Here is a 27,850-nt window from a genome sequence, read left to right as displayed (position 1 = left end):
TATGCCGCATTTGAAAGGGAGCAGGAAAGAGCTGGCCAGAGCAGAGCTGACCTTCGCGTCTTAGCAGATGCTCCAGGGATCTGAGAGTGCACCAGGAAGAGGCCCAGAGCCAGGGATGGGGAGGCTGGAAGGATGCATATGAGAACCACCATTCCATGGGGACACAGCGACAGTCCCCAGAGGCACTTCTGGGATATTAGAGTACTAAGACGTGTGTCTCCCAAAACTCTAGCCAGAATAAAGTGAGGGAGTAAAACACCGGAAGCTCATGAAAATGTTCCCATAGTACATCTGTCAAGAAGAGAACAGATTATAAATTTTGGCTCCTCTGCTAATTAAATAACCTCAAAGAATAACAGTATACTTAGGGACTTTATAATTTACTTAAAAGTTAGTTTATAATATGTAAATAAAATAATTATGAATCAAACATAATACTCTAGAATATACTCATATCAAGTTAAAATCAGAACTAGTAAAGCCCAGGATATTATGCCTACAATAATGGAATAGACTAAGGAAAGTTCAATAAATACTGTCCCCAGTGATCTATTTTAGTGGCAGAGAATTTCAGAAACTGCTCTTTAAAAAACAAAAAACAGAACCTGTTTGAAGGAAGATCTGCAAAAGAATTTTCAAGACTTGCTCTTCCTTATGTAATAGTCTCTGTTGCCTCCTAGTGGGAATGACACAGAGTAACATGCAATACATATTTCACGCTAATGCAAAATTATAAAAGAAATAAAAGCTCTCTTTTCCAGGGCAAAATGGTCCTTCAAAACTTTAATTAGTACAGCTGTTCAAACTCATAAGGATTAATTTTACTCTTACACTATGTGTTTAAAAAAATGGTGATTTATACCAAAGACATCTAGAGGTCTTTAAAAAACAATCATTTATAACCAACTGACAACTAATTTTGGCAGAATGTCTGTTTATTAAGCACTTTCTTATTCAATCTTTGGCTAAAATTAAGTTGCCTTTATAAATCAGCAAAATTCCAATTCTCTCCACATTAAAATTTAAAAGAGGGCAATTCTAATGTACAATAAATTTCAGCCAATGTATTATCATACAACTTTAATAAATAGATACCTCAGGGTAACATATTTGAGTCTTAAACTTTCTCTCCCATGAAGTAATTATTTAGTCACAATTTTTCTGTGAAGGAAAAATATCTATAACCGAGACAAAAGCACCATCTGAACCAAGACTTAAACTTTTAAAATGGTATATACAATAAATGTAATATATGTCTTTGCTGAGTTTCTCTGCTATCTGTGATAGAAACAATTTGTATTAAGTTATGATTTTTTCACCATTATTATAAAAGAAAGGTCAGTATTCTTGAAGAAAATATTGCCTAGGAGTACATGTATTCTTCCAACTACCAAATTTTTAAGTGACCACCACGATATTTTTCTTGTCTTATTTGCGCACAAATCCTCATGTCCTCAGGAAATCTAACTCAAGCACGGATGGAGAAGAGTCAAGGGCAGATGCCACTCAATGATCAAAATGGGATGGCAGAGACTAAACATGAAGAAAGCAGGCTCTGAGAATAGAAATGTACCAACTTTTAGAAACATCCCTATGGGTCCTAGAGGAAAACGTGAATCTGAAAGGACCACTTGAGGAGTGGAGGAATGTGTGCAAAGGTGGGGAGAGGAGGCTTGCAATGGCAAGAAGTACGAACGAAGTGTGCTGGACCAGAGTCTAATTCCGTGCCTGATAATCCTCTATGTCTCCTAGCCCACCCAACAGACAGGGAGAATGACAGGCTGCTTTTCCTCCCAAGACCAATGATAAAAGTCAGTTAATTAATTTTAAAATCTCTGCGAATATGAATTATTTACACACGTAATCCACTTCAAGAAGGATGACATCAGTTGAGAAAGGAAGATTATCAAATAATGAACAGAAGTTTCAACACATCAAAGCCAAAGGCAGACATTTTTAAACCTGAATTGAAGCTGTATCTCATTATTCAACAGTTCAGGAACCAGGTCTGGACTACAGATTTTTTTTTTTTTTTAATCCAGGACTGTGAGCATATCTCCTGAAGATAATTATTTTCACATTCCTTGCCCAACATAATTTTCCATCTGATCGTACCTGGCCCAAAGCAGATATTCAACACATCTGGATAATTCTGAGCAAGTGGGTGAGCATGTGAGTGAGTCATTATGAAAATAGATGCAGAAAAAAAGTGAGGTCAAATTACAGTTCATCGTCACCATGAACCATTCTGAGATGTCAGCAGTGGGGCACAGGTGATCCGGGGTCATCACTTTTGAGAACCCATGAAGTCAGGATCCACACACATTGAATGTTTGAAACAGCATCCTGGAGGTGAGTTCTGATGGAATGATCACTTGGCAGCGTACACAAACATGAAAAAACCACTCGCTCCCCCTAATCGCTCTGAAGAAACTGTGGAAACCCTCACAAGACTCAAAGTAGAGTGTCATGTGATGTAGGATTTATTTTCAGGGAAAATACAAATTAGACAATTTTGTGTGTTACTGGGACCTAATCCCAGACACTCTGCTCTAGAAAAGAGCAGAGTGCATAAAAGAAGAAATCCTTGATTTAAGCCTGACTGCCAAGTGGCTTCCATCTAACTGGGAAGAAGAAAGACAGAAAGAACACTTGCCCATGGGCTTTGAAGCATAGTTGTTTCAATGAGAGAGTTTGCACTGAAGAGATAGTAAAGAGCCAGCGAGAAGCCCCTTCGTAGAGCACAGCTTTGGTGGGGTTTAAGAAAGCAAGCCACTACTTTCCCAATAGTTAGTTATTCAGGGAGGCGTGGTGCTCTGGAAGGAAGCAGGTGTGCTCATGAGGCATCTGCAGGCAGCCTGGCTCTGTGGAGACACAGGGCACTTTGAGTTGCCATCCAACAGACTTACTCCGCTGAGCATTTTGCTGGTTTTCAAAGCATGCTCTAAAAACAGGTTTGGGAGATCTGAGACTGGCTCGTGCATACTTTGAATGTCTTTCTTGTACTTCACCTATGAAAATAACGTGGAACAAAATACCATCTAAGAGAAGAAAAAGGTGCTTTTGCCTTATGGCCATCATTAATTTTTAATACATCAGGAAGTACCAGGCAGTGGGAAATTAACAGGCAAATATACACATAGCCACTAGGTGGTGCTCGTTTACTACTGAATGAGTAAAAAAGTTAACTTCCGGGGACTTACACATATTTTGATAATTGCTTTCATTGTTTACATATTTTAAAAGAGTGATGTTCACAGAATCAAGTAATTTTAATAGGCACTCTGTCTTCGAAACAAAAATACCAGCTACTATATTCTTTAGAAATTACTACTGTATTTTAATTACATTTTGGAGCAATTTCAGGACTTTCAGCGTTTTTCATCCTATTGCCAACTTTTTTTTTTTAACCAGCTGTTTTGAAAATACAATAATATTAGTACTCATAATATTAAAATATTAATACAAAGTATTTGACCACTTATTGTGTGCCAACACTTTTCTAACCACTTTACACGTAGTACGTATTTAATCTCCACAACAACCCTAGTGGAGAGGTATTTTTAAGCATCTCCATTTTACAGATAAGTAAACTGAGGCACAGAAAGATGAAGGGATAGTATTAGAGGAGGTAGAACAGGATTCAAATCCTAGCTGTCTGATTCAAAACCTCCTGCTTCCAGGCTCCATGCTCTGGGTTCCTTTAAGTGTATTCCAACTCTATTTGCTTTACACTTTTACACACACACAGGATAAAAACAAAAGAAAAGGAAGCCGTTCTGATATTCCCAGTGATCCCAAAAGACCCATTTCAGTTGCTGGTAACAAACACAAGTGAGTTAAGGCACACAAATAACACACACTAAACATTAGTGAAAGTAAGAGACGCGGAGTCCCACCAACCTGGCAGGAGTTTGAAAGGTTTAAATGATCTAACAAAGCAACAGTTCAACAATTCTTCATCTTAATACGTGTAAAGGGACTCCATATGTCCTTCAACTATAGCAAAGGGGTCTATTTTTCCCGTTTCCATTTTCACACTTTGCCTAATTCTAATAAAAAATTTAAGGCATCTTTTCTTGTAAAGTGAAACTTAATTATTTAAAAAAAAAAAAAAACAGAATGAAATCAAATCTGTGAAGAAGTATTTCCGAGCATTTACATAAGGGATGGGAAAGAACCCATAAGCCCTTACAAAGGGCAATTTCTAAATATCTCTTTATTATAAACTACCGTACACTAGGTTGTACTTTACAGAAGCCCAATTTCCTGGGCATAATTACATGAGTTAACTGTTGTCACAACCACTAATTTAAGATACTACACACTACTTTTTTTGCCAAACTCTGTAATCTATTTCTACGCTTGATCCCATATAACAGTTTTTATTAGCAATACTATTCCTACTTATTAACTAAATAGCAATCAGTAACCATTAATAGTAACTTACAATAATACATTTTTCTCAAAAAAGCTTCAGGAAAATATGCTTCAGTGTTTTCAACTAAAATTACTTGGAAACTACATGATCTTAAGTATAAGTAATTGCAATACACTTGGGTTCTGAAAATGCAAGAGTCAAAAGATATTGAAAATAATTTTCTATGAATCATAATTCCCGAATCACAAAGTAACTTACATCGCTCACCAGTGTGGTGGCAAGCTGACTTTGCCTAAAAGAAGCACTTTCCAGAGGATTGTAATGATGTTTCTTATCCTTCATTTCATTATCAAATTTTTCTTTGTATTTAATCTGCCATAAAAGAAAAAAAAAACAGGATAAATTAACTAGCACATTTATCTTTAAGGTTTCAGAATGACAGAGTTGACTTTTAATTAGATCAGATAAAAGCTACCTTAAAAACGAATGGTAGCAAAGTTTAAATTCCTGGTATGTTTTTCCCCTGGTAAAGCTTAATTAGGCATAAAAAATTTTTTTATGCAAAAACAACCTCTACTTGAACATTGATCATAAATGCAATTAGGCATGAACTCAAATCCTATTAACAAGAATTATACACTAAAATCTCAGGATTTTTAAATGTCAGTTTCCATTTCTGCACTCTTGTAATCTATGATCAATTAGAAATTGAGACCAAATGAATGAATGAAAGTCTATCACATTTAGAAAATGGAATCTGAGCCCCAGAATTTGAATATGAATTTTCTTGAGGGAATTATTCCAAATACAGGACATGGTTTGGACTACATTTTTTTTTTTCTCATCATTTCCCATTTGTTCAAAAATTCATTTTTAGGGATTACATTTTCTGAAATGTCCTGGGTCTATTTAATGTGAATTTTTATTCCTCTGCTTCAGCTCTCCACAGTTGCATTCAGCAGCAAACTATCTGTAATATGCACCCTGAATTATTTTTTCTCCTTTTTAAAGTAATCTTAGGGCAATCCAAGAAAGGATTATCCACTTATCCTATAGGATGATATAATTTTCTAAGGATAGGAGAAATATGCGAATGTAGGTTGTGATAACTATCTGAAATGTAGATATAAATTCTTTACCAAAAACAAAAACCAAAAAACTAGTTACTCGAATCTCACAACCTCTTGGATGCCTGTCTCCAGGAAGAAATGCACAGACCACAACAGCAGAAATGTGTTATTCTCTTGTAATATTTTTACAATATTACAATTCTCATCATATTTTGTGTTCTTACAGCATTCTCACACAATGCACCTTTATTCATACATCTTACACCCAGGCCTGGAAGTAATTTTTATTAAGAAGCAATTTGGGAACGCTTCACATTATCTATTTTAATCGAATGTATATTGGGTGATATCTTCCTCAAGGATACACGTGTGATACCTGTGGGAGGGAGGCAGCTAGCAAAAATCTTGGGGGGAATACATTTGGAAAAGATTCCAACATGGCTTACAGGAAATATTTTCTGTTGCAGCTCGAATTGCTAATAATAGCTTTCTGATCTTCACATTGCCTTACAAACCCAAGCAAAACCTCCGTTATTCTAATTAGTTTGGGAAGGACTCTATAAAACAAGAAAAAAAAATTCTGATTTTTGTAAAAAATACAATATTTTATGTCTTGGAATCAGGAACAGGATCACCAATGAAACAAACTGAGATCTCATTCACGACTTTCCACAGTAGCTGGCACCAAAGCCAAGGTTTTCCGGACCTGGTCCTCCCCTGAATACACAATTCCACTCCCTTTGCACTCTCCACATCCCTCTGCCAGCTCACTCTATACCCTATTTTAATCTGTGCTTCATCTCTCTAGGTTTTTAGTGCCTAAAGAATATTTACTTGACAATGAGAGAAGGCTCTCTTAACTGACTTCTACTTGAATGGCACTCCTGACTCAGCCAGATTCGCTAACACTCTCCACTTACTGAGCAAAACATTCTAACTGATGGCCTGGGTGCCCCGAACAAGCTCGGCAGCTGGGAGCTATTTAACCCACTAACCGATCCAGCTAAGCAATCCTGGCTGGCATCACGTTATCCTTCAGTTATCAAATTCTCCAACCTCAGCCACCATAAGCTTCTTAGCTAGATCTTAGCTAAGTGGCAAAAAAAAAAAAAAAAAAAATAGGTTGTATCAGCCTTTCCTACTGTCTTCACACAACACGGACGGGGTGGAACTTGGAAATTAACCCGGTACATCCTCACCTGCCCTGAAACCCCGCATTTGTTCCTCCCAAGTGAAGGTTCGTTTCCAAAGAGCAATCATTAATCCACAATGCAATGACTCATACCACCTCATGGTAGGAGCTCAGCACAGGCTTGGTGTAATGAGTAAACAAAAAAAGGAGTCATCAGTATGGACTGATGATTGCTTTCCAGAAGTCTATGAGGTAGGATAAATTCCTTCCTGAGGTTGGGAGTGTGACCAAGATAGACTCTCTCAAGACTGGAGTCAGTATCTTTCCAACAGCAAGTCTAACTTGATCACACTCGCTTAAAGTAGTTTAAAGATACACCCAGCACTTCTGCTCCCATTAGCTAGGAATATAAATTTGCCAAAAGTCAACTGAGTTTGTCCCTAACCCCGTTTATGCTAGCTATATTTATCATAATCACATCACTTAATTAATACTGCAAACACTGACAAATTTACTGTAAAAAGAAAGTTACCCTATGAAAACTGTGTTATTTTCATGAAAGACTTAATGAGAGCAATTCCCTAAAAATAAATTGCTATCAAATTAAGGTTAGTCAAGACAACCAGAAAAGTCAGGAGTGGGATGTAAATAATGTTAAAGTTTCTGCAACTCAGGTAGATGGGCAGTGTGTCTTTGAGCTAAGTGTCTTTCAAAATGCAAATCATAGACCAATGCATCGTGATTACAGTTTGCGAGAAAAACAAAACAAAACGCCAAACCACAGCCTCATTTACAAAGAAAAAGATTTTTCACTATATCAAAAGATTGGTGAATAAATGTACACCTATGTGTGTTGTATTAAACTGAAATATTAAGGTACGTGTCCGGTCTTTATAATTCCTCCTTCAACTAACTTCTTCATTTATCTGACTACAGCTCTGAATAAGATAAAAGGTTTCTACTAGATAGATAGATAGATAGATATAGATGTAGAGATATAGACATTCCACTAGACACACACATATATATAAATATGCATGTACGTATGCCTATGTGTGTTTACACACCTGTGCCCACTAAGTCCCCATCTGTGAGCGAGGCTCCGGGGACATGCAATAAGAAATGAACTTGATCACGTCCAGGCACGCCTGGCGCTGGTTAAGCAGACACTGGAAGGGTGACCGTGTTGTTGCAGATGCTCTGCAAGTCAGGGGAAATGAGGTATTTACGTTACAGCTTGAAGACTGTGCTTAGTGAGTGGAAGGAAGGAAAGAGCTGAGTAGGAGGCGTCCTGATGGTGTGTGCCCAAGGGAACAGCATGTGGAAGGCCAGAGAGAGGCACAACATGGTCAAGGAATTTCAGAACACAAGGGTGGCAGAGGTTGGGAGATTACAGGAGAGACTGGAGAGCTGGAATGATCAGGTCCTACAGAGTCTTTCAGCTGTCGTGGACCTTGGTCTTCATCCAAAGGCCAGTATGAAGTCCTTTTATGCATGTCTGTGACTTGAGCAGATTTGCTATTGGAAGGATTTCTGACTCCAGTCTTGACAGAGGGTATCTTACTCACACTCCCAACCTCAGGAAGGAACTCCTCCTACCTCATGGTAGGACCTCAACACACACTCAACGTAATGAGTAGAGGAAGAAGGAGTCATCGCATTATGGACTGATGATTGCTTTTCAGAAACATACTTTCTCTTGGGAAGAACACTGGCCAGGTTTCCCAGCAGGTGAGAACGTGTCGGATTAATTTCCAAGCTTCACCCCCTTTGTGTGCCCGCTGCCCCTCATATAACTGTGCTGGCATGCAGAGAGTAGGAGTGGTTCCCTGTGCGACAGATGATATAACCTGTTTCTGCCACTTAGCTAATAGATACTTATATGCTCGTAGTGCCTGAGCTCGGAGAACATGAATAAGTGAAGGAAAACTTGATGTAAGCCAGCACAGCGTTGTTGGATTTTGATTAGATTTAAATAGTTCAATATAAACAGAAGCCTGCGCTTTTTTCACCTGATGTTTTAAAAGATAAATGTGTAGTAATACTACCCTGTTATTATAGATGAGTTTTCCCTGGAAAGACTAGATTGGGCTATTTTCTAATTTTGGACATTTTTAGTTATCTGTGTATGTCTGCTCTCCCATTTGACAGTGAGCAAGGAATAGATCTTTATTCCTTTCTTCATTCCTAGTGCCTGGCATAATGCTTTGAATAGATTTGGCACGTACTATACGTTTATTAAAGAAATATAAATTAATGATGAAAGTGATAGGCAAAGACTCTTATGGCTCATAGAATGAGTCACACCCTGAGACAGGTGTTGGAACTCTAATACTCCTCTAATTCTCCAAGTACACACACACACACACACACACACACACACACACACACAGGCACTGTTAAATTGATTGGAACTATATCTCATTAGGAAGAAAAAGAATGTAAAAAGAAATGAAAAACAATAGATTTTAAAATGTTCTATTGGGGGCACCTGGGTGGCTCAGTGGGTTAAGCCTCTGCCTTGGGCTCAGGTCATGGTCTCAGGGTCCTGGGATCGAGCTGGCATCGGGCTCTCTGCTCAGCAAGGAGCCTGCTTCCCCCTCTCTCTCTGCCTGCCTCTCTGCCTACTTGTGATCTGTCAGATAAATAAATAAAATATTTTTTAAAAAATTACAAAATAAAATATTCTATTGAATCTGCATTGCACTTTATAGTTCCAGCTAGACTTTTCTCCATTCGTTCATTCATTCATTCATTCATGCATTCATGCATTCATTCATTCAAGAAATATTTATGTAATGCATACTCTATGTCAGTTACTGAGCTCTATTGAAGAGACTGAGAATCAGCTGATAACTGTGTTCAAATACTTGAATTTAAAAACGGCATTTGTTCTACTGCAGAAGGTAAAGTTAGTATTGTTAGGCAGAAGTTTTAACCGACATTTCTGCTGATTATAATGTAAAGAAGTTACATTTCAGCTACCACCTGTAGGATGTGCAGAAATTATTCCAATGAACATGAAAATGTTTTCCTGAAGGCCCTCTCTGACCTCCCAAAGTAGAATATGTACCATTGATAGATCTTTGAAACATCCCACGCTTGCCCCAGTCACACATTGCTACCGTTATCTGCTGCAAAGCTCTCTGAGCTGTGGGTCTTCCCCGAGGGGGAGACCATTGGGCTGTAAGCTCAGTGAGGGCAGGAGCTGCATCTGTCCCAGGAGTTCACCCTTGAAAACCCAGCCCCAAGCACAGTGTCTAGTGTGTAATACCTGCTTCAGTAATGGTTTCATCTGAACAAACACATCAAGGTAATATTGAGAGGCAATTCTTTCACTGAAAAGTAGGGTCAGGTAACTCTATGATGTCTTCAAATTTTGATATAGCCTTATGATAGATTTTGATGAGAACTTTAGTTTTTTTCATTCCTTCCCCATATTTTTATCTATAATAATCATTCTAAAGTTTTAATTTCCACTTCAATACCTCAATATCATTCTTTCTAAAATGGGGAAATACCTGTTTTGAAGGATCATCTAAATATATGATTCTACTTTCAAAAATTATTAGCATTCTATCTATTCAGTTGGTGTTTCCTGAGGCAGCGTCTGTATTAACCTCTATAGTGGGCACTGGTTCTATTGTTCCTGAGGATAACAAACTCACATTTAGGTGATATAATCAGAAATGATCAAGAAGGCATTACTGAATACTAGAGATCACAGAATTGATACTTTGGAGAAGAATAATAAAAATCCCAAATTCACATTCTTCCAAAATATGCATGGGAATTTGGTATGCCTCACATGTAGCAAGCATTGGTCAGCTTAGGTCCTAATGAGGGTGGACTGGGGGCATAAATTACACTTCTTAGGAATAATTGGGTACATAAAATAAGCTATTCAGAACTAAATGCCATTCCAACGCAATATTCTCCTGAAAGTATTTAATAGAAGTCTGATATTTTTAAATTATAACAAATTATAAAAAAGTACTCTCGTGACATCACTAATTAAGCACAGAGTAATGCAAATAATCCCAAAATTTGTGATTATATTTCATGCAAAATCATGGTTATGTCTGCCCAGAGGTTTGAAATCCATTCACACCCTTTTTTTCTCATTCACACCCTTAATTCATGATTCAAATATAGAAATGGATTACAAACTGTCTCAATACCAAATTGTCTCCCTCAGACTTACTGGTTTAAACAGCACATGACTCCTTTCTGGGGAACTTTATTTTTGAAGATTTCTACCACTATTATGCATTGAGCTCAATACCCTAAAACTTGAATTTTAAAATTCTGTCTAGTCTTTCCAGGTTATTTCTATAATATCATATTAGTTATTTAAAATATATCTGCCACTTCTATCCTTGTAACAAACCTAGTAAGAATGAACGTACTGTGAAATTTCTCTCTCTCTACGCTTGAGTACTCTGTGTGATCTAATTCGAAGATGCCTAAGGAACAAAAATGCAAGTGTTTCCCATTAATTAACCACAGAGTAAAATAACTGCATTACATAAAAAACACACTTGGCAGACTCTGACCCAACTGTTTCTTACCTCTTGCTGTAAAGTTTGCGTATTAAATGAGGTGAGAGAAGAACCAAAGGGTTTCAACAGGTCCCTCGCTCACCTCCGACTGGTTCATTCACTCCCTATACATACAGACCCAACATCCTATTTTCAACCCACACTTCACACATCTGAGTGTCTATCTCTTTACCCACGCTCACATCTCGAGAAGCGATGCTTTCCCTTGACCAACTGGTTTCTCAAGACCATTTGAGAAAGGGAGAAATAGGTGTTGGGTCGGGTGATTTTGCTATGGTTTTAAGATAAATGTTAGCCCTTATGCTTAAGTCGATCGCTTTGGAAATAATTAAGTTTACTTACACCCATGATTGATTTCATTTACATTATAAATATCATCAAATCTAATGATCTTGATGTTTACCAACTTTTTTTTTTTAATTATAAGAAAGGTAGGGGCACCTGGGAGGCTCAGTAGTTAAGCGAATACCTTCGGCTCAGGTCATGATCCCAGGGTCCTGGGATTGAGCCCCGCATCAGGCTCCCTGCTCTGCGGAAAGCCTGCTTCTCTCTCTCCCACTCCCCCTGCTTGTGTTCCCTCTCTGGCTATGTCTTTCTCTGTCAAATAAATAAATACAATCTGCAAAAAAAAAATTATAAGAAAGGTATAGAGGATCCTAATCCTAAAAGTTTTTAAGGAATTTTAACAGATTTAGCAAGGCTTTCAGAGGCCCACACTTGGAGAAAACAATGGAAGAGTTAAACTACAATAATATCACTTAAATTCATTCCTCTTAACTGTTTCTGGACAACGCAGTGTTCCAATGATCTGAAGCCTGACTTCTAAACCCTGTAGTTCAAAGCTTCGCCACAAGGGGCTCTGGGCTTTGCAGCACCACCTATGGATCAGATTCAGAGTCAGAAAAAGGCAGAAAAAAGCAGACCCCAAAGGACATCTTTTCATCACAGCCAGAGAAAACGACTGTTAGGAAGAAAATGGAAACTTTGATAATATACCTTAATTATCGGCGAAAATGAAAAAATAAACAAATAACAGGTTTTTAACAAATAACAAATATAACAACTAGATTTTTATGTAGAAGTTGCCATAAAATTAATAGTATTTCCAAGTCTGAATTTTGTACAAAATCGTATCACTGTCCTTATTTCCACAACAAAATAACACCTTACTGATTTTGCACCGTGAATGAGCTACAGAAATGTGTTTAATTAATTGGTCTATGTATATTTACAGAGGTCCAGTCTGTGCCATTCTATAATGATGAACTAAACACATGTCAGCCGTGTCCCCAGGAAGCCTGCTGTGTGGTAATAAAGGAGATATTTAAAACATACACATATAGGGTCACCTGGGTGGCTCAGTCAGTTAAGTGTCTGCCTTTGGGGTCATGATCCTGGGGTCCTGGGATCAAGCCCCACATCAGGCTCCCATCTGCTTCTCCCTCTTGCACTGCCCCTCTCCCACATTCGTGCTCCCTCTCCCTCAAATGGATAAATAAAATCTTTAAAAAAAATAAACACATATATAAATATGACTAATATAAATTGTATTAAGAATAATAAAGAAAAAGAACTGAGAATAAAGGAGAGAGAGAAATACAATTTCAATTGGCAACTCAAGTACACGACCTTGAAGCCAATACTTGGGTGTAAAGAGGTTGGTTGGGAGAGTGCTTGCCAGGAAGGGAAATGGGAGATTCTCCAAACCAATTAACATTCCCATTCAATTTGAGGACAATATTTATAATTAAATTTTAATGGCAATCTAAAATGTACTTTTTATGTTTCAAACCCATTCTTATCAATACATCACATGCAATTTTAGAACAAACACTAGTTATTATAAATACAAAAGTTTCCTTGATGTTATAAAACTAAAAGAATTCCATTCAGCACATAGATAAATTTCCAGTAATAAATTAAGACGATATATGAATATATTAACAAATTAACTGCTCTTGGAAGAATTAAGATGATGGCTTCAACAGTTACTCCACTAACATTTAAGATACTTGTAAATACACCAATCTCATTATCTTGGAAGATGAGATTTCACTTTAATTTTTTTACTGATTTTTCTCTTAATTACTTGACCATAATGTTATGTGCCTTCTAAGTTTAAACAAGGAAACTAGAGGGAGGCAACTGAGGGGACAAATCTATTGTACAAGTTAGCAGGAAGTGTTTTGTGTTTCTGCTACCTTTTCTGGGTTCAATCCCACAGAGCATAATTTCCTGGTAAATTGGGAAAATTCTGCCCCTTGGTTTCTTGTTCTCAGCTCTTCGTCAGGCAAGTCTTATCCCCACAAACCTCAAGTGCCTCCTCACTTCTCCCTCCCTCGTACAGTGCTCCTGGTACCATCCACTCTCTCCTTCCTGCCCCTGCCCCCAGGTCCTCTGCTCATTGCCATTGCCAAGTCACTTCCCTTCTGGGTATTTCTTTGCCTTTGGGTGCTCCTGTATTCCCAATCTGACATTAGGTTTGGAGCAAGAGAATATGTATGTGATCTTCAGAGTTGCCAATGAAAATAATAAGCCATAATTTCCACCCTTGTCTCTAGTTCATATACCTGAAAATACAAATGGAACATATCAAGTTCATTCCAGAAGTCCTATATATTCATCTGCCCACTTTTCCTTTCTTCTGATGAGTTTTTACATTCAAAATGCAAAAATGTCGTGGAAAAAATAAAGATGATAGATACAATGTAACCTGCAAATTACAACCTGCTTAGGTATCTGATCATTCAGTTGCTAAAGGATTTGGATTTTCTTTTTTTTTTAGACCTCCCTAAAAACCGAGATAGGAGCAAAGGGTAGGATTTCTGGTAACTGAATTTGAAATATCAAAAGAAAAGCTCAAATACCAAAATTTTCTGCTAAGAACTCTCAAATAAGATCATAAAGGAATGACTTGCAGACTGGTATCTAAAGGCCAGTGTGACTATTCCTGCTTCAATCTGGGCGTAAATTCCTGCAAAAATGCAGGAGTGGAAAGCTATTCTGAATATCGGCAGTTAAAGTATTCTTGTGAAGTGACAGCACGTTTCTATGAGCCGGACAGCATCTTAACCCTGACAACAAGCCTAAGAAGGAGGTATCGTAGTCGTTCCCATTTTACAGATGAGGCTGCTGCAGATGGAAAGATTGTCCAAGTTCCCTCAGCCAGCGAGAGGCAGAACTAGGAGTTTAGCTCAGGCAGTCCTGCTCTGGAGCCCATTTTCCCAACCCCTCAACCAAACTGTAGTGTTTTTCCAGAATCTGCTGCTTCACTTATACAATTGAGAGGAAGTCTTTGTCCCCAGAAGATGCTGGAGAAGAGTTACCAAATGTACGCTGCTCTGCCCTGCTTCTTCAACAAGTGTTTTTGGGCATGAGCAGAGCCCCCAGGAGCCCCTGCCCTCCTTGGGTCCCAGACCAGCACATGTCCCCAGGCTCTCAGCACATCCACAGGCTCCTGAATCATATAGTTGTTTTGTAAGTAAAAGGGCCTTATACATAATAAAACAATGGGTATGAGGCACACTGGCATTCAGGAGTCTCTCATTCACCCTCCTTGTTCATCTTCACCCCACAACCAGCAAGTTGTCCCAGCTTCTTAGCACCCCAGCTGTGGACCAAGATGGTAGCCTCCCAGCTGGCCTCCGGGACACTGCCTCTCGTGAGGCTTTGTCACCTGCACGGTGCTGCCATGCTAACCTCCCTTAAGTAGTATCTTCTTTACAATGCTTCTCTGCTCAACATTTTCTGTGACAATCCATTTCCTACCTGAAAGTGGAAGGTACTTGAGAGATTATAGTTAAAATGGTGAGAAGTTGCAGTGGTGACTCCTTTTCTGAATTTAACTCTACAATACTCCCAATTACTACAACTGAAACCCCTTTTTCTTCTTTACCTTTTCTTGTAGAGAACACATTATTCCTATTCTGCTCCATAAATATGGCCCACAGTCCAAATGAATACAACACTGACCCACTTACCGTCATCACAGCGTCTCAATTCCTCCTGGATTTCCTTGTATATTTACGACTCTCCTGTCCCTGCTGAGAAGTCCCTGCTGAGAAGCCTCTGCTGTCTCTCAGACCCCTCTTCTCTGTCCTGTACATTCCCAACCTTTATTTGGGGCCTTCCCCTGAGCAGACCTTCCAGTCCATCTTAGTTCAAATCTACCTGTTACAGCAAACCCTTCCAACTACATAACCCTCACTGATGTCCTTTTCTCCACACTCACCGGATGTGACAGGTAATAAATGATTTACTGGCATTTCTCTTTCTGCTAATAAATTTGAGTATCCTTTAAAATGTTTATTGACTATTTTGTTATTATGTTGCCCTTTATAACTGCTCATTCATCTCCTCTACTTATTTTTCTTTGGGCTTTTTAGTCTTTTTCTTTTCACTATTAAAGAACTTTTGTATATTCTAGATATGAAAATGTTCTTATCATTTGCATTACAAGTGCTTTTCCAAATATTTGAAGACAGCGACTCTTCTTTCTACATTTTAAAAAGCTTTTCTCAGACCCTTCCTTCTCTATAGACAATCCAATATACTTAATTTATTCAAATATTTAATTTGATTCAAATTTTTTTTTTAATTTTGTTTAAAAAGTCTCTTTGGATTCTAGCTGGAATTGCATGGTTTTTTTTTAGAAAAAACTTTTAAAATTTTTTTTTTTTTTTTAAGTAAACTCTACCCCCAATGTCGGTCTCAAACTCATGACCCTTAGATCAAGAATTGCATGGTCTACTGACTGAGCCAGCCAGGGGGCCCTTGCATGAAATTTTAAAATTAATTTTGGAAGAATTAACATTTCTATGATACTCCCAAGCTACAGCACAGTTGGTTTTCTCATTGGTTCAGATATCATTTCACGTTCTTCAGTCCGATTTTATAGTTTTCTTCGTTTACACCTCTCCATTTTGAAATGTCATCCAACTTTTGCAACTTGAGGAATATGTATTTTCAAAGTTGAAAACACCATAACTATATAAAAGTTGCTTTTGATTCTATTTTATTAACTTGGCAAATATTATCATTTTCCATTGAAAGAGTTTAAATTCTATGGTCAGGTATGTGTAACTATCCTTTTAGGGCTTCTAGATCTCCAGTCTTTTTAAGACCAAATCTGTCACCCCTATGTGGTATATATACATTCTCCTGGGTTTTCTTTTAAGATTTTAAAATTATTTTATTGTTTCTATTCCCATCTCTAATCCATCTGGAATTCATTTTGTATATAGGTTAAGATTCAGGTCCAATTTTATTTTTACCCTGATGGATGGACAGTTATGTCAGCACCATTTATGAACTAATATAACTTTTTTCCCACTGACTTGAACGAACACTTTCATCATATATTAAATTCTTATACATATTGAACTCTATTTCAGAATTCCCTATTCTATCCTACTGATCATTTTATCTCTTTCTGTACTAATCCCATATTGATTTAATTTCAGTGGCTTTATATTATGTTATGGTAACCCATAACTTAAGTTTTCCTTCACTGGTCTTCATTTTCATACTTCTAAAGGCTCTTCTCAGGCATTTCCTTTCCATTCAAACTCTAAGATCATTTATCCATATACTTTAAAAAATCTATTGGCTTGTAATTGAAATTGCATGACATTTGTATATTAATTTGGGGAGAATCGCCATTTTTATCTACCGAGACATTCCGCTAAAAACACATGTCTATACTTTTTCAGATCTTGTTTGATGTTCTTCCATAAGACTTCATTTTCTTCATTTGCGTCACCTCTTTCTTATTTTGTGACTAAACTAGAGCATATGAAAATCGATATTTTACTACCTAGTTAAAACCTGTATGTATATGTGTATAGATAGACAGCAATCTAATTATTGATCTAATCTAATCTAATTGATAGCATGATTGCCGAATTTCAGAAATCCTAGGAAATGTGACAACACGGCTAACCTCAATGAAAAAGATTAGACTTTGAGCCATGAGAAAACTTTGTTTTATGCTTAAAACTGGACTTTTATCTCTTACTGAAATTTGTAATTATTGCAATCCTATCTGAAATGGTTTCAGAAACATAATCTTTGCATATTCTTGCAATTAAAGATATTATCTAAAATGAAATAGTTTCCTGTGCCACTAGAAACAAAATCTCTGAATAAAATCATTGTGGAATCGCCACTAGACTCTTACTTGACTAGAAAGTTTAGAAGCTTCCACAGCGTGTTCGAAATCTGGTCTTCCAAGTACAGCAGGCTCTTTATTCATTACTCCTTGCCCTTTCTTGTACTCTGCCTAAAATGAATAAATAAGAGAATGTTAAATATTTCTACTTCCCAATGAAGAATTATATTAATATTAGCTGAAAAAATTATAATAGACCCTCAGTCCATAAAAAAGCATTCCTTACAACTCACCAAACGCTAAAATGCAGACTGGTAGAACAGAAGTTGACTTTGAGTAGTTAACAAATTCAACCTTTTTTATAGTAAAATAATTACTAAATTTGAGTCTACGTATCCTGTCCTCATCATTGTGCTGATGCATAAACACTGAAAAAAAAAATTAGGAGAAATTTCTGGATAATTGAGACCCTACCTTCTGCAGACAGATAGCCTGTACGGCTCCTTTCACTTTAGGAACTGATCTAACCCCGTTTGGTTAGCATCAAGTTAAATCTTGTAAATAGCTATTAATTTTGAAGTGAGTATAGTCTCTGTTATTCAAACATTTGGTTTGTGTGAAGTCATCATTTTTAACCAGGGTGCAACATATGTTTAATTAAAATGGTATTAACCAATAAGGATATCTTGGAGAAGATATAACAAGAAAACAGCCAAAATGTATAGAAAATGTACAAGAGTAAATGGTGACAAAAAAGAATCTGCACAATTAACAGTAACACAATGGGAACACGGCCAAGTGAAGTTCGCTGGGACAGGGTAAGGTGAGAGACCAGATGACTAACAAAATTGACTTTCAGACTGAGGCATCTGAATGTTACTTTACACCCAAAGAGCACTTACTTCTCTAAAAGTATGACCGCATTAGCCAAAGTCAAGGCAAATTTGAGCAGTTTCTGCATATACCTGAATAACTTACACAGTCAAAGGGATAATTCAGATAAAAAACTTGAGGTATCATTAATTCAGATTGATTAATTTCACTAATTAAATTAACCAGTCAACCCCCAAAGTCACGTGTCGCCTCTGAAAAAATAAGAAATCATTTCTGCTTAAGATAAGAAAGAGAGATTACATTGCTTATGAGCTTGGAGAGCTGTGTTGCCATCTTGATGTCTGGTCTGTTGAGATCTGCACTATACGTGTGGGCGTCCTGCACATCTTTTCTATAAGAAATCTGATCAAAGAGACAAATTTGATTGAAAGAAAAAAAAAAAGAAGAAGAAATTAGTCATGTTATAGGGCTACCAATCTTAATGTCCATCACATCAATTATTCTTGCCATCATCATCTTAGAGAACACAGCGACCATAAATTGTTTTTTTAATTTTTTGTATGCACATTTATTTGAATAGATACATTTTTTTTTCCTACCATACCTAAGTCTCACTAGCATTATTACATATGAACTGGAGTCATACAAGCCAAAATTTGTGAGCCCGAGACTTCAGCACAAAACCAGTCTTAGAGAACCTTACGGAATTCTTCGGGAATTATCACCTGAAAAGCATGTCATTGCATGTAAATGTGTATGAACATATTCACATACAGACTATCCCCAGCGAGGGCTGTAACTTGCCCATCACACAGTCTCGACCCCCACTGGATGTAGGATAAGCCCAGCACATGAGTGTAGAAAATCACTTCCTGGGGTGAGGGCACATGAAGCTGCTCTCTCCAGCTCTCTTTTTCTTTTTCTGACTGGACTCAAAATGCCCATGTCTGGCAAGTCTAGTCATGAGTACTGATATTTTTATTACCTAGCAAATACCATCACAATGACTTGAGCCTCCGAAAATAAAAGCAATGACATTAAGGAACATTCATTCTCTGAATGCACGAGATACAATCAAACCAAAGTGTGGAAAATAGACATTTCAAGAGAAAAAATACATGTATATTTTACCAAGCGTACTTAAAACGATGGTGGTTATTTAGATTAACTCAACTGACAAACAGGAGGAGAAACCAGATGAGAACTGGTATAACGTCCCACAGTCAACACCTCACCAGTCTGTCCATTTCTCTGCTTCCTGAGCTCAGTCATGAGCTGAAGGAGTATTCATCTATTTTCCACCAGAAAATAGATAATTATCACCAGGGGGTGGTCGATTTGTCCATTACATTAGTTTCATTAAAGTTCTAAGGCGGGTGCCTGGGTGGCTTAGTGGGTTAAAGCCTCTGCCTTCAGCTCAGGTCATGATCCCAGGTCCTGGGATCGAGTCCCGCATCGGGCTTACTGCTTGGCAGGGAGCCTGCTTCTCCGTCTCTCTCTGCCTCTGCCTACTTGTGATCTCTGCCAAATAAATAAATAAAATCTTTAAAAAAATAAAAAGTTCTAAGGCAAAGGGAGTAGCAATGGTTATTTTTAGGACCCCCCCCTTCATTTTTTCAAGACATAGAAACTTAGAACATAGAAACGTAAAACTGGACATCTATACAAAATGCACTATTAATTATATTTGCATGAAACAAGTATTTCTAATATTGCCTGCAAACTTTCTACAATAGCATCATCTAAGGTGCTTATTCAAAAATTAGATTCCTGAGGTCCATCCCCAACCTTACATAGCAGAATTTCAGCAAATGGGGTAGAAGAATCTGCATTTTAATGAATTCTCCTGTTGATCAATATTAGCCAGTGTTCTAGATAATATCAACGTATCTGGATATTTTCCTTGCAGTCTTGCAGAGTTAAAAAAAATTGTACTTTCTTACTCCTTTCAAAAATATCAGGTATAAGAAATGAAAGGCTCCCTATGCATTCTATTATTTTATTTCAGTGAAATATTTATATATATTTCTATTTACTCTTGTAAGGCCTTGCATTTGTCTCACCACCATGACTGTTTTTTAAACAATGTTTATAATCATGAATCTGTCTAAAAAGTGAACACAACTTCAACAGAATTAACATAATTTCAGCAAGAACATCTGTTTTCTTCAGCATTTCTGTTTTCATAGGCTTCACATTAACAAATAATTCAGGTAAGTTTTGTGCACCCGGGTAGCAAAAGAAACAGGAAAATGGGCTGAAAACGGAGTTAAATCGTTGGGTGAATTTTTTAAATCTTTAAGGATGTAAAAATTAAGCCAATTTCATTGGCTTCAAATAACCACAGGCTCATGCACCGAGGGCCAACCAACCCCCCCACCCCCCCACCCCGCCTGCACCCAGTTAAACACAAGCTGTGTAAACAAAAACCGGACTCTCAGGTGAAAACAAACCCAAATTACTACTCACCTACAAGACTAACTGTTCCTAAGTTACTGCATTCATACGGAAACCACAGGGGGGTAATATCTTTTTGTTTAGAAAAGAATGAGGATAAAAATGGAAACCCTTACTTTTTGAAAAGAGCTGCAACCTTCCAGAAATCTCAGCTTCGCCTGGGTTATGTAATTATATGCTGCTCAGCCTAATGACTGCATGAAGAGAGGTGAGGGGCACAAAGGCGGCAGGAGCAGTACTCTGAATAGGGCCCCATCATCCATGTAAATTGCAAATTAGAGGCCGGCATATGTGACTCAAAACAAATATTAAGATCGACAAGAGCTGCAAATTCAAACAAGCGGACACCACAGAGCCACACAGGAGAACGGCCCGGGAGCCCCGTCACGAGCCAGATCTTCCAGAATACCACCGTGCGGGGACATCCCACAGGAACGGGGCTGTCCATGGAGAGGCACAGGGCCGTGGGCTCCTGGTCTTCCCTATCTGCAAGGAGGTCTGAACTGGGCGGTGCGGCAACATGGCTGCCCCGCGGACTGCTCATCTTCCTCCTCCTAACCTGGGTCTGAGAGGAGCTTGCCTGACATTTCTCTCACGTCTGCAATATGTCTTTGCTTCGTTCTGCAGTCTCTCAGAACCCAGGAAGAATAAAAAGGCACGCGCCAGTAGAGAGATGTGGCAGGGGAAGGTCAAAGAATACATATATATTTTTTTCTATTTCCTGAATAAATTCAACCCCTAAGTGCTAACTGTATGGGCACAAGGGACTGGCGTCCATCCTTCGGGCTATCTTCTCTTGACAAGATGGTGTCCTGTACAATACTGCTGAATAAGAAGAGAAAAAGAGACTCATCATTGACCCTCAAGCTTGCACCCATCTGGGGCTGATGATTTTCATCAGCCCCAGATGGGTGCAAGCTTGAGGGTCAATGATGGATTTTGCCTTACTTTACTTAATGTCCTGTTCCCTACTGCATCCTTAGAGGATGGAAGAAAAAAGCAGGAGAAGGGAGATGGGAGGAGGGAGGACATAAAAGAGAGAAGAGAGGAGGAGGGGGAAGAGAAGAAATAATGACACCAATAATAATTTCAACCATTTACTATAGACCAAGTAGCATATTAAGGATTTGACATTCACTGCCTCACTCACGCATTTCTTGAACGTATGACTATAAGAATTTACATTCCTTACACCAAGTTCTGTCTACTACTCTTCTATTTCAAAATTTTTCTTAATTCTTAACTATTTATTCTCATTAATGAACATTAGAGTAACTCCAGTCAGTTCCACAACAGAAACAAATAGAAATTTAGTGAGCATTACAACTCAACCTACAAAACGACTTAGGGAAATATCTCTCAAAACTATTTCAGTCTGTTCCCAAGAGAAGAAGGTGTATTTCCCCACTTCTTTAAACCTTGTGTTATACCTTCAATGAAATTTCATCCTTCCCTTCTAGAGGTCCCACAAAAGGCCATAAAGTAATTATCATAAGATGATCATTTCCTTATACCTTGATCTTATATCCAAGATAAACTACTTTTTCTTTTTAATAACATAAAAATATACAATCTTATCTGTAAAGACTGATTTTAGTTTCTTTCTCAGGAACACCTGAAATGATTACCATACATGCTTGATCTCTTCCTCCTTTTTCCGCCCCCCACACTAAATTTCTTTCCTGTCCTTTTTCCATTTATCTGGGTCATTTCCCTAAGGTATGCCTTTGTAATAGACATGTGTAATTTTTGTATCCTGGGGTTTTTTATTTGGAAACTGCTCTCCCTCACTCCAGGTGATTTGGTGGGCTGTCCGGGCACCCTACCTTCTTGGTGACAGGCGTGGCCACATGACAAGCTCTCCAATCAGACATCTCATTCTTTCAGAACCCATGATCAGTAAGGGGGGCAGACACATCACCCAGGGAGGGCCAGAGTCACTGATGGATCTCAGGCTGGGGGAGAACGAGCTGCTGTCCTTCCCTCTGGAATCAGCGGCTCTAGGGATAATTTAATTTTGGAAACACCAGCCGTCATCCTGAGACCACCTAGACAGTCTGTCTGAAAGCAAAGCCACGCAATGGGGAGAGAGAAAGAGTCCCACTGACACTGTGAGCCTCTGGATCCAGTTACCTCGAAAGGTAGCTTGAATTTCCGGTTATGTAAACCAATAAATTCTCATGTTTTCCTTAGCTAACTTGAAATGGAGTTCTGTTGCTAAACCTAGAAACTCCCAATTAACACAGTCTCCATCTCTGGTTTTTCTGCCGTGTCAAATCTGTTCTCCATTGCTTCCAATAAAGATATTAATTCTATCAAATCTGTTTTTGAATTTCTTCCTTGTCTCACCACGTTCACTTTGTCCCTCAGTTTGTACTGTCATTTTATCGTCTTTTAATCTCAGCTTGTTTCCTATAATCTACAGATTTTTTTTTATTATGTTCAGTTAGCCAACATAGAGCATATCATTAGTTTTTGACATACTGTTCAATGATTCATTAGTTGTGTTTAACATCTTTTGCAGTTTTTTTTTACACCTGTGCAGAAGGTCCAACATGCCAGGCATTGTTCTGAGCAGTTCACACATATGAAGGCATTAAATCATCACCCCACCTTGTTTGCTGCATTGTCTGTGTCCAACCGGGCTTCCTCAACATTCCCTCCCAGGACTGGAACCAGTTATCTGCAGTCCCCTTCCCTGTATTGTTCTGAGTTGGGCTCGGCCAATGAGAGACTCAGACTTAGGTCCTTAGTTAAGGACCAAGGTTGAGAGGTGAGGGGACAGCCAGGATGGCAGTCACAGACATACAACCCTGGGGGAATTAGGGCTGGCGAGCAGACTTAAAAACATCAACCCCAGCTGGCTCAGAATCATCATTCCCTTTGCTACTCTGACGAGGGTTGATGTGATTCTTGGTGAGAAGAGACTAGAAAGGATATACATGTTAAGTTTGTGGAACAGAAGGGAGGAGCATGGCCTGGATTTCATTATAATCTTGAAGCACTTGTGCAGTCATTCCCAAGAAACACTTGTATCCTAAACTCTCACATTAGAGAGGCCCCAGGTATCTCACAAAGGCACATGGTCTGGAAATTCTATCTCAGGCTTATTTCTGTCTGGGCATCCTGTATGTAAAAAATGAGTAAAGTTTTAAATTGTAACTATTGGGATGCCTGGGTGGCTCAGACGGTTAAGCATCTGCCTTCTGCTCAGGTCACAATCCCAGGGTCCTGGCATCAAGTCCTTGCTCAGCGGGAAGCCTGCTTCTCCCTCTGTTTATCTCTCTCTCCCCCTCACGAATAAAATAAAAGTCTTTAATAAATAAATAAATAGTAAATATTATTTTTATGTGAGAATATATGCCTTTTATATACAGGTAAATGTAGGATCTGATATTCATCAGAAGGCAGAAAAGTTTTCAATCTCCTTAAAGATGAAGTAAAATACAGAACTGCATCTTTCTCATTATTATTGTTGTCATTGTTTATAAAAAGCATTTTAGAGTTCATAGTTTTTTTATTCATGAGTTAATTTTACCACCACCAAAATCTCATAAAGAAGGCAGAATGAGAATTACTAACTCTTCTGTCTCAGAGACGAGCAAAGCACTAATGTATCTATTTTAATACTAACTCCCAAAGTGCTGTTATCATAAGTAACGTCAGGGAACCACACAGAACCATGACTGCCTCTCCAGTACTGCTTTACTGATTCATCATTTTCACTTTCTGATGGAAAAGAAATTTTATCTCTACCACTAAGAAAATATATATATCATTCTTGAAAAGAACATTAAATCTCTTGTTTCCCCTGCTGAATACTTCCTTCTAATGCACACTGAATTGATTACCAATATGGTCTTTTGGAAGAGTTTACCACTCCAATTTCATCACAAGTCTACTCAGACCACATCACTTACAAAACTTAAGATGGCAGTTCAAAATTTGTTTGACTTCCTTCAGAACTATTGGGTTTCGTGTCTCTGATAAGATTGATGAGAACTAATAATGTTTTACTGGGGTTTTCATTTTGAGCCCATCTTTAGGGGAAAATAACAGGATAGATTATCTCCAGTTTCTCTAATTACATCAGAAGAATTTGGCAGGGGTACATCCCTTAAGATACAAAAGGATTTAGATTGGCTGTTTTTAATAATTTCTTGATTATAATATCAACAAAATAGGTAGTTATATGGGTTCGGGATCATTTTGAACATGCCCTTCTGACCTAAGTGCTTCTTAATATAAATTTCATATGGAGTTGGCCCTTTATTCAATCTAAGGTCTGTTAGTTATTTCAAATTGACTGTGAAATCATCCTAACCTCTCAAATCACCCTTTAAGATTGGAAGGGGACCAAAGAGGACTCATATTTTACAGACCTGCCCTTCTCTAAAGCCCTTTCTATATACCATCTCATTTAATACTCGAGAGAGCCCAGTGAGGTAAATATCACTGCCCCACTTTACAGATGGGAACACTGAGATTTGGAGATATTAGGGAACTTATCCAAGATCATCCAGGCAACATGTGGTCTGACTCCAAATTCCTTTTCTACTATATGCTACAGTGGAGGGTAATTGGGTAAATGATCTCCAATCCCATTCTGTGCTCACTGAATTGGTGGGGAAGGGGAACAGAAGAGACTTGTGCCCCTAGGATGGTCTTCCTCTTAAAACTCTCAGTTACACAGAGGTGGGAAGTCAGTTGGCCCTCCCAGAAGTCCTCTCCTCATCCTCTCCTGCCTATTCATGCCTCTAAAGGCTGAGGGAGAGAACGGTTCTGTGCCCTTTGGCCCATTGATAGTGTTCTTATAAAAGTTTGAGCTTAAAGAAGGCAGAACGTAAAAGGTTTTAAACTGCCATTGGTCCAGTTTCTTGGTTCTCTAACAGGTATCAGAAAGCTGACTTGTCCTTGGTGGAAACATAAAATAAAAAGGTAAGCAAAGATGCATTGTTTCTAAGCAAATCAGATGTATGTGTGACAACACATTTTCTTTTAAATTAAATCAGGTCATTTATAGGCAGCATGTAAAGGGACATCCCACATTACCAAAGGGTAATTCTATTAGTAGATTCTCTGCAAATGGGTTTCACTGGAGTGGAGTTTTGTGGGAGACAGAGTTTCATCTTTCGTGGAGATGTACTAGCCTCACCTACAAACCAGGAAAGGTGCTTGCTTTCCTGAGGCTCTCGAGACCTCTGTTTAAATTTCATATTGTAGGGACAACAAATGTATTATTCTAAGTGCTTTGACTCTAGAGGAATATCAACTACTTCACAGGTAGAATACAATTATCATTTGCACTTTAAATCTGAGTAAATAGTCTTAAACACTTTCTAAATCCTATTATATGTACAAAGTTTGCATGTGAAGGTCGAGCCAGTAGGCAGAGGAGTGTAAGTAAATACATCCTTCTCCCATAAGTACACAGTATTGAATGGAAGAGAAAAGGCCTTTATACTCTATTCCCTCAATCCCACAATCAAAGACCTTTTAAAAGAAAAGGCAGAGTTAAAATAATAACCCCAGTTCTATGATAAGGAACTTCCGTATTTGAATGTCATTGAATTATAGAGTTGGAAGAGGCCTCCCCAGGGTCTGTGTAAGGCGCTCCAGCCGCTCCCAGACCACCCCGACGCCTTCATCCCCACAGCGCCTTGCATCTGGTGATCTAAATCCTGATGATTTTGTCCCACATTTGAATTCATTCATTCATTCACAATCTTGACCAATAACCAATGCCTTTTAAGAGGCAGGCAGTGGGCCTAACAGAAAGGGTGGCCTTGGGGAGTTCGACTCTTTCGTCTCATTTTCTTCGCCTACAGAATGGGACTCAGTACAGGGATTTGGTGAGAGCTGGAAACAATGGGAGTCTTGGCAGAGCTCCTGCTGCTCAGCAGTGCTAGCTAAGTGGTAGTTATTCTGATTACAACTGACACTCTATAAGCGAACCGTTCTTACGAAGCATCCCCTTCCAATGGCCTTGCTGGTAATTACAGACTTGCAGCTTTCTCGTCTCTCATCTGGGTTAAACCATCTTGGGAAATTGTCTTGGTCCTAGCATATGTTTACACATTGGAGTTAAAATGTAAAAGCCTCAATCTGTTTTTTACTTAAGCATTGATCTATTGAAATTAATACCAGATAACTGTTGCCATCCCGGAAAGAGATACTGCCCAGCTGAGGCACGGGGGACAGAGTATCAGCAAAACACCATTCAGTAAGGAAGCTAAGTGGTGGGACAGGGTCCATGGGAGATGACAAAGCTGTATCAGGTACTTTCCAAAGAAAGGGAGATTCTTGACCCAACTAAGGCAGACACCTTTATCTGAACTGATCATAGCCCTAAAAGAACCTAACGAAAAGTTCCTACATGCCTCTTAGAGAGCAGAGAACTCCTAATGGGGAGACAAATGAGCTGCCACTGAAATTTCAGGAAGAAATTATTCTTCTGGGCCACCAGGGTAGTGGTGGTCATTGAGCAAACACATGGAAGTTTTGATGCATCTGCTAACTCATAACTTTGAAAAGAATTTCTTTTCTATGGGCTTGTTTCCTCTTCCTTGGTTTCTGCTGCTAAGTCAGTCATTAGGCAGCAACTGCTTTCATGTTCTCCGTGGGTCTTGACCTTGACCACTGGCTCTCTATCTGCGTCCCAAAAGAGGCAGTACTGGGGTATAATCTCACTAGCCTTTGTGAGTGACTCTTTCCCAGGCCAGTGATTTCTGGTGCCCTCTCTCCCAGTTCTACAATTCTAGACTAGAAACTACGAAGGATTTACCATTAAGTCAAGGGTACTCTAGGAAATGCCAGCAACCCAACTGTTCCCAAGCAGAACTTCTAATAACTGCAAGGACCTGACACTCTGAAGATACTCCATGAGGTTTTAATGCCTTTTGATAGAATAGCTCAGATGGATTTATGACTGAACACTGAGAGATTTAAAGACAAGATATTCTAAAGTCCTTTTTGAACAGGAGAGTTGTAATATGTAAATTGCAATGACATATCCACTAGCCCTGATGTGGGTAACCACGATTTCCCAGAAAATCATGGGAGATGGTGTCCTTACGTTACTCTGGTGTTTATTGACCTCCATGGCATGTCTGATGTCAGGTGGCTCCTTCAGATGGGCATAATCTGAGAATCCTCTAGCAGCATCGTATTTCTGCTTATAGGCAACCTTTAAAAACACAAACCATTGTTAGTTTCTTCAGGAGTACGCTATGTTCCTACCTGTTAAATTTCAGTGTTTTGCTAGGAGTTTGTGTCCTTGAGTCCCACCACCAATGGTCGTATTTG

The 27,850-nt window shown here is 38.5% G+C and overlaps 1 protein-coding gene across 9 annotated transcripts in view; it reads right to left on the bottom strand.

Moving 5' to 3' along the window:
* Positions 1 to 27,850, bottom strand: part of NEBL (nebulette) — a 355,773-nt gene that overhangs the window by 63,754 nt on the left and 264,169 nt on the right. For 6 of the 9 annotated variants that reach the window (XM_032880860.1, XM_032880859.1, XM_032880855.1 and 3 more), the window contains exons 5-9: positions 27,621 to 27,731; positions 18,389 to 18,490; positions 17,324 to 17,425; positions 4,640 to 4,753; positions 2,910 to 3,011 (exon numbers count right to left, since the gene is read on the bottom strand). The exons of 2 other annotated variants lie outside the window; for them this stretch is intronic. In XM_032880860.1, coding sequence (XP_032736751.1) covers positions 2,910 to 3,011; positions 4,640 to 4,753; positions 17,324 to 17,425; positions 18,389 to 18,490; positions 27,621 to 27,731 — 531 coding nt within the window. The remainder of the gene's footprint in view (positions 1 to 2,909; positions 3,012 to 4,639; positions 4,754 to 17,323; positions 17,426 to 18,388; positions 18,491 to 27,620; positions 27,732 to 27,850) is intronic. One more of the 9 variants, XM_032880858.1, reaches the window with a different exon arrangement.

This window comes from Lontra canadensis, unplaced genomic scaffold (genome assembly GCF_010015895.1).
Source record: "Lontra canadensis isolate GAN:19392208 unplaced genomic scaffold, GSC_riverotter_1.0 scaffold72, whole genome shotgun sequence".
In the NCBI taxonomy this organism is placed as follows: Eukaryota; Metazoa; Chordata; class Mammalia; order Carnivora; family Mustelidae; genus Lontra; species Lontra canadensis.
Note: the sequence above shows the minus strand (reverse complement) of the source record. Positions and strands in the feature narration are given on the sequence as shown.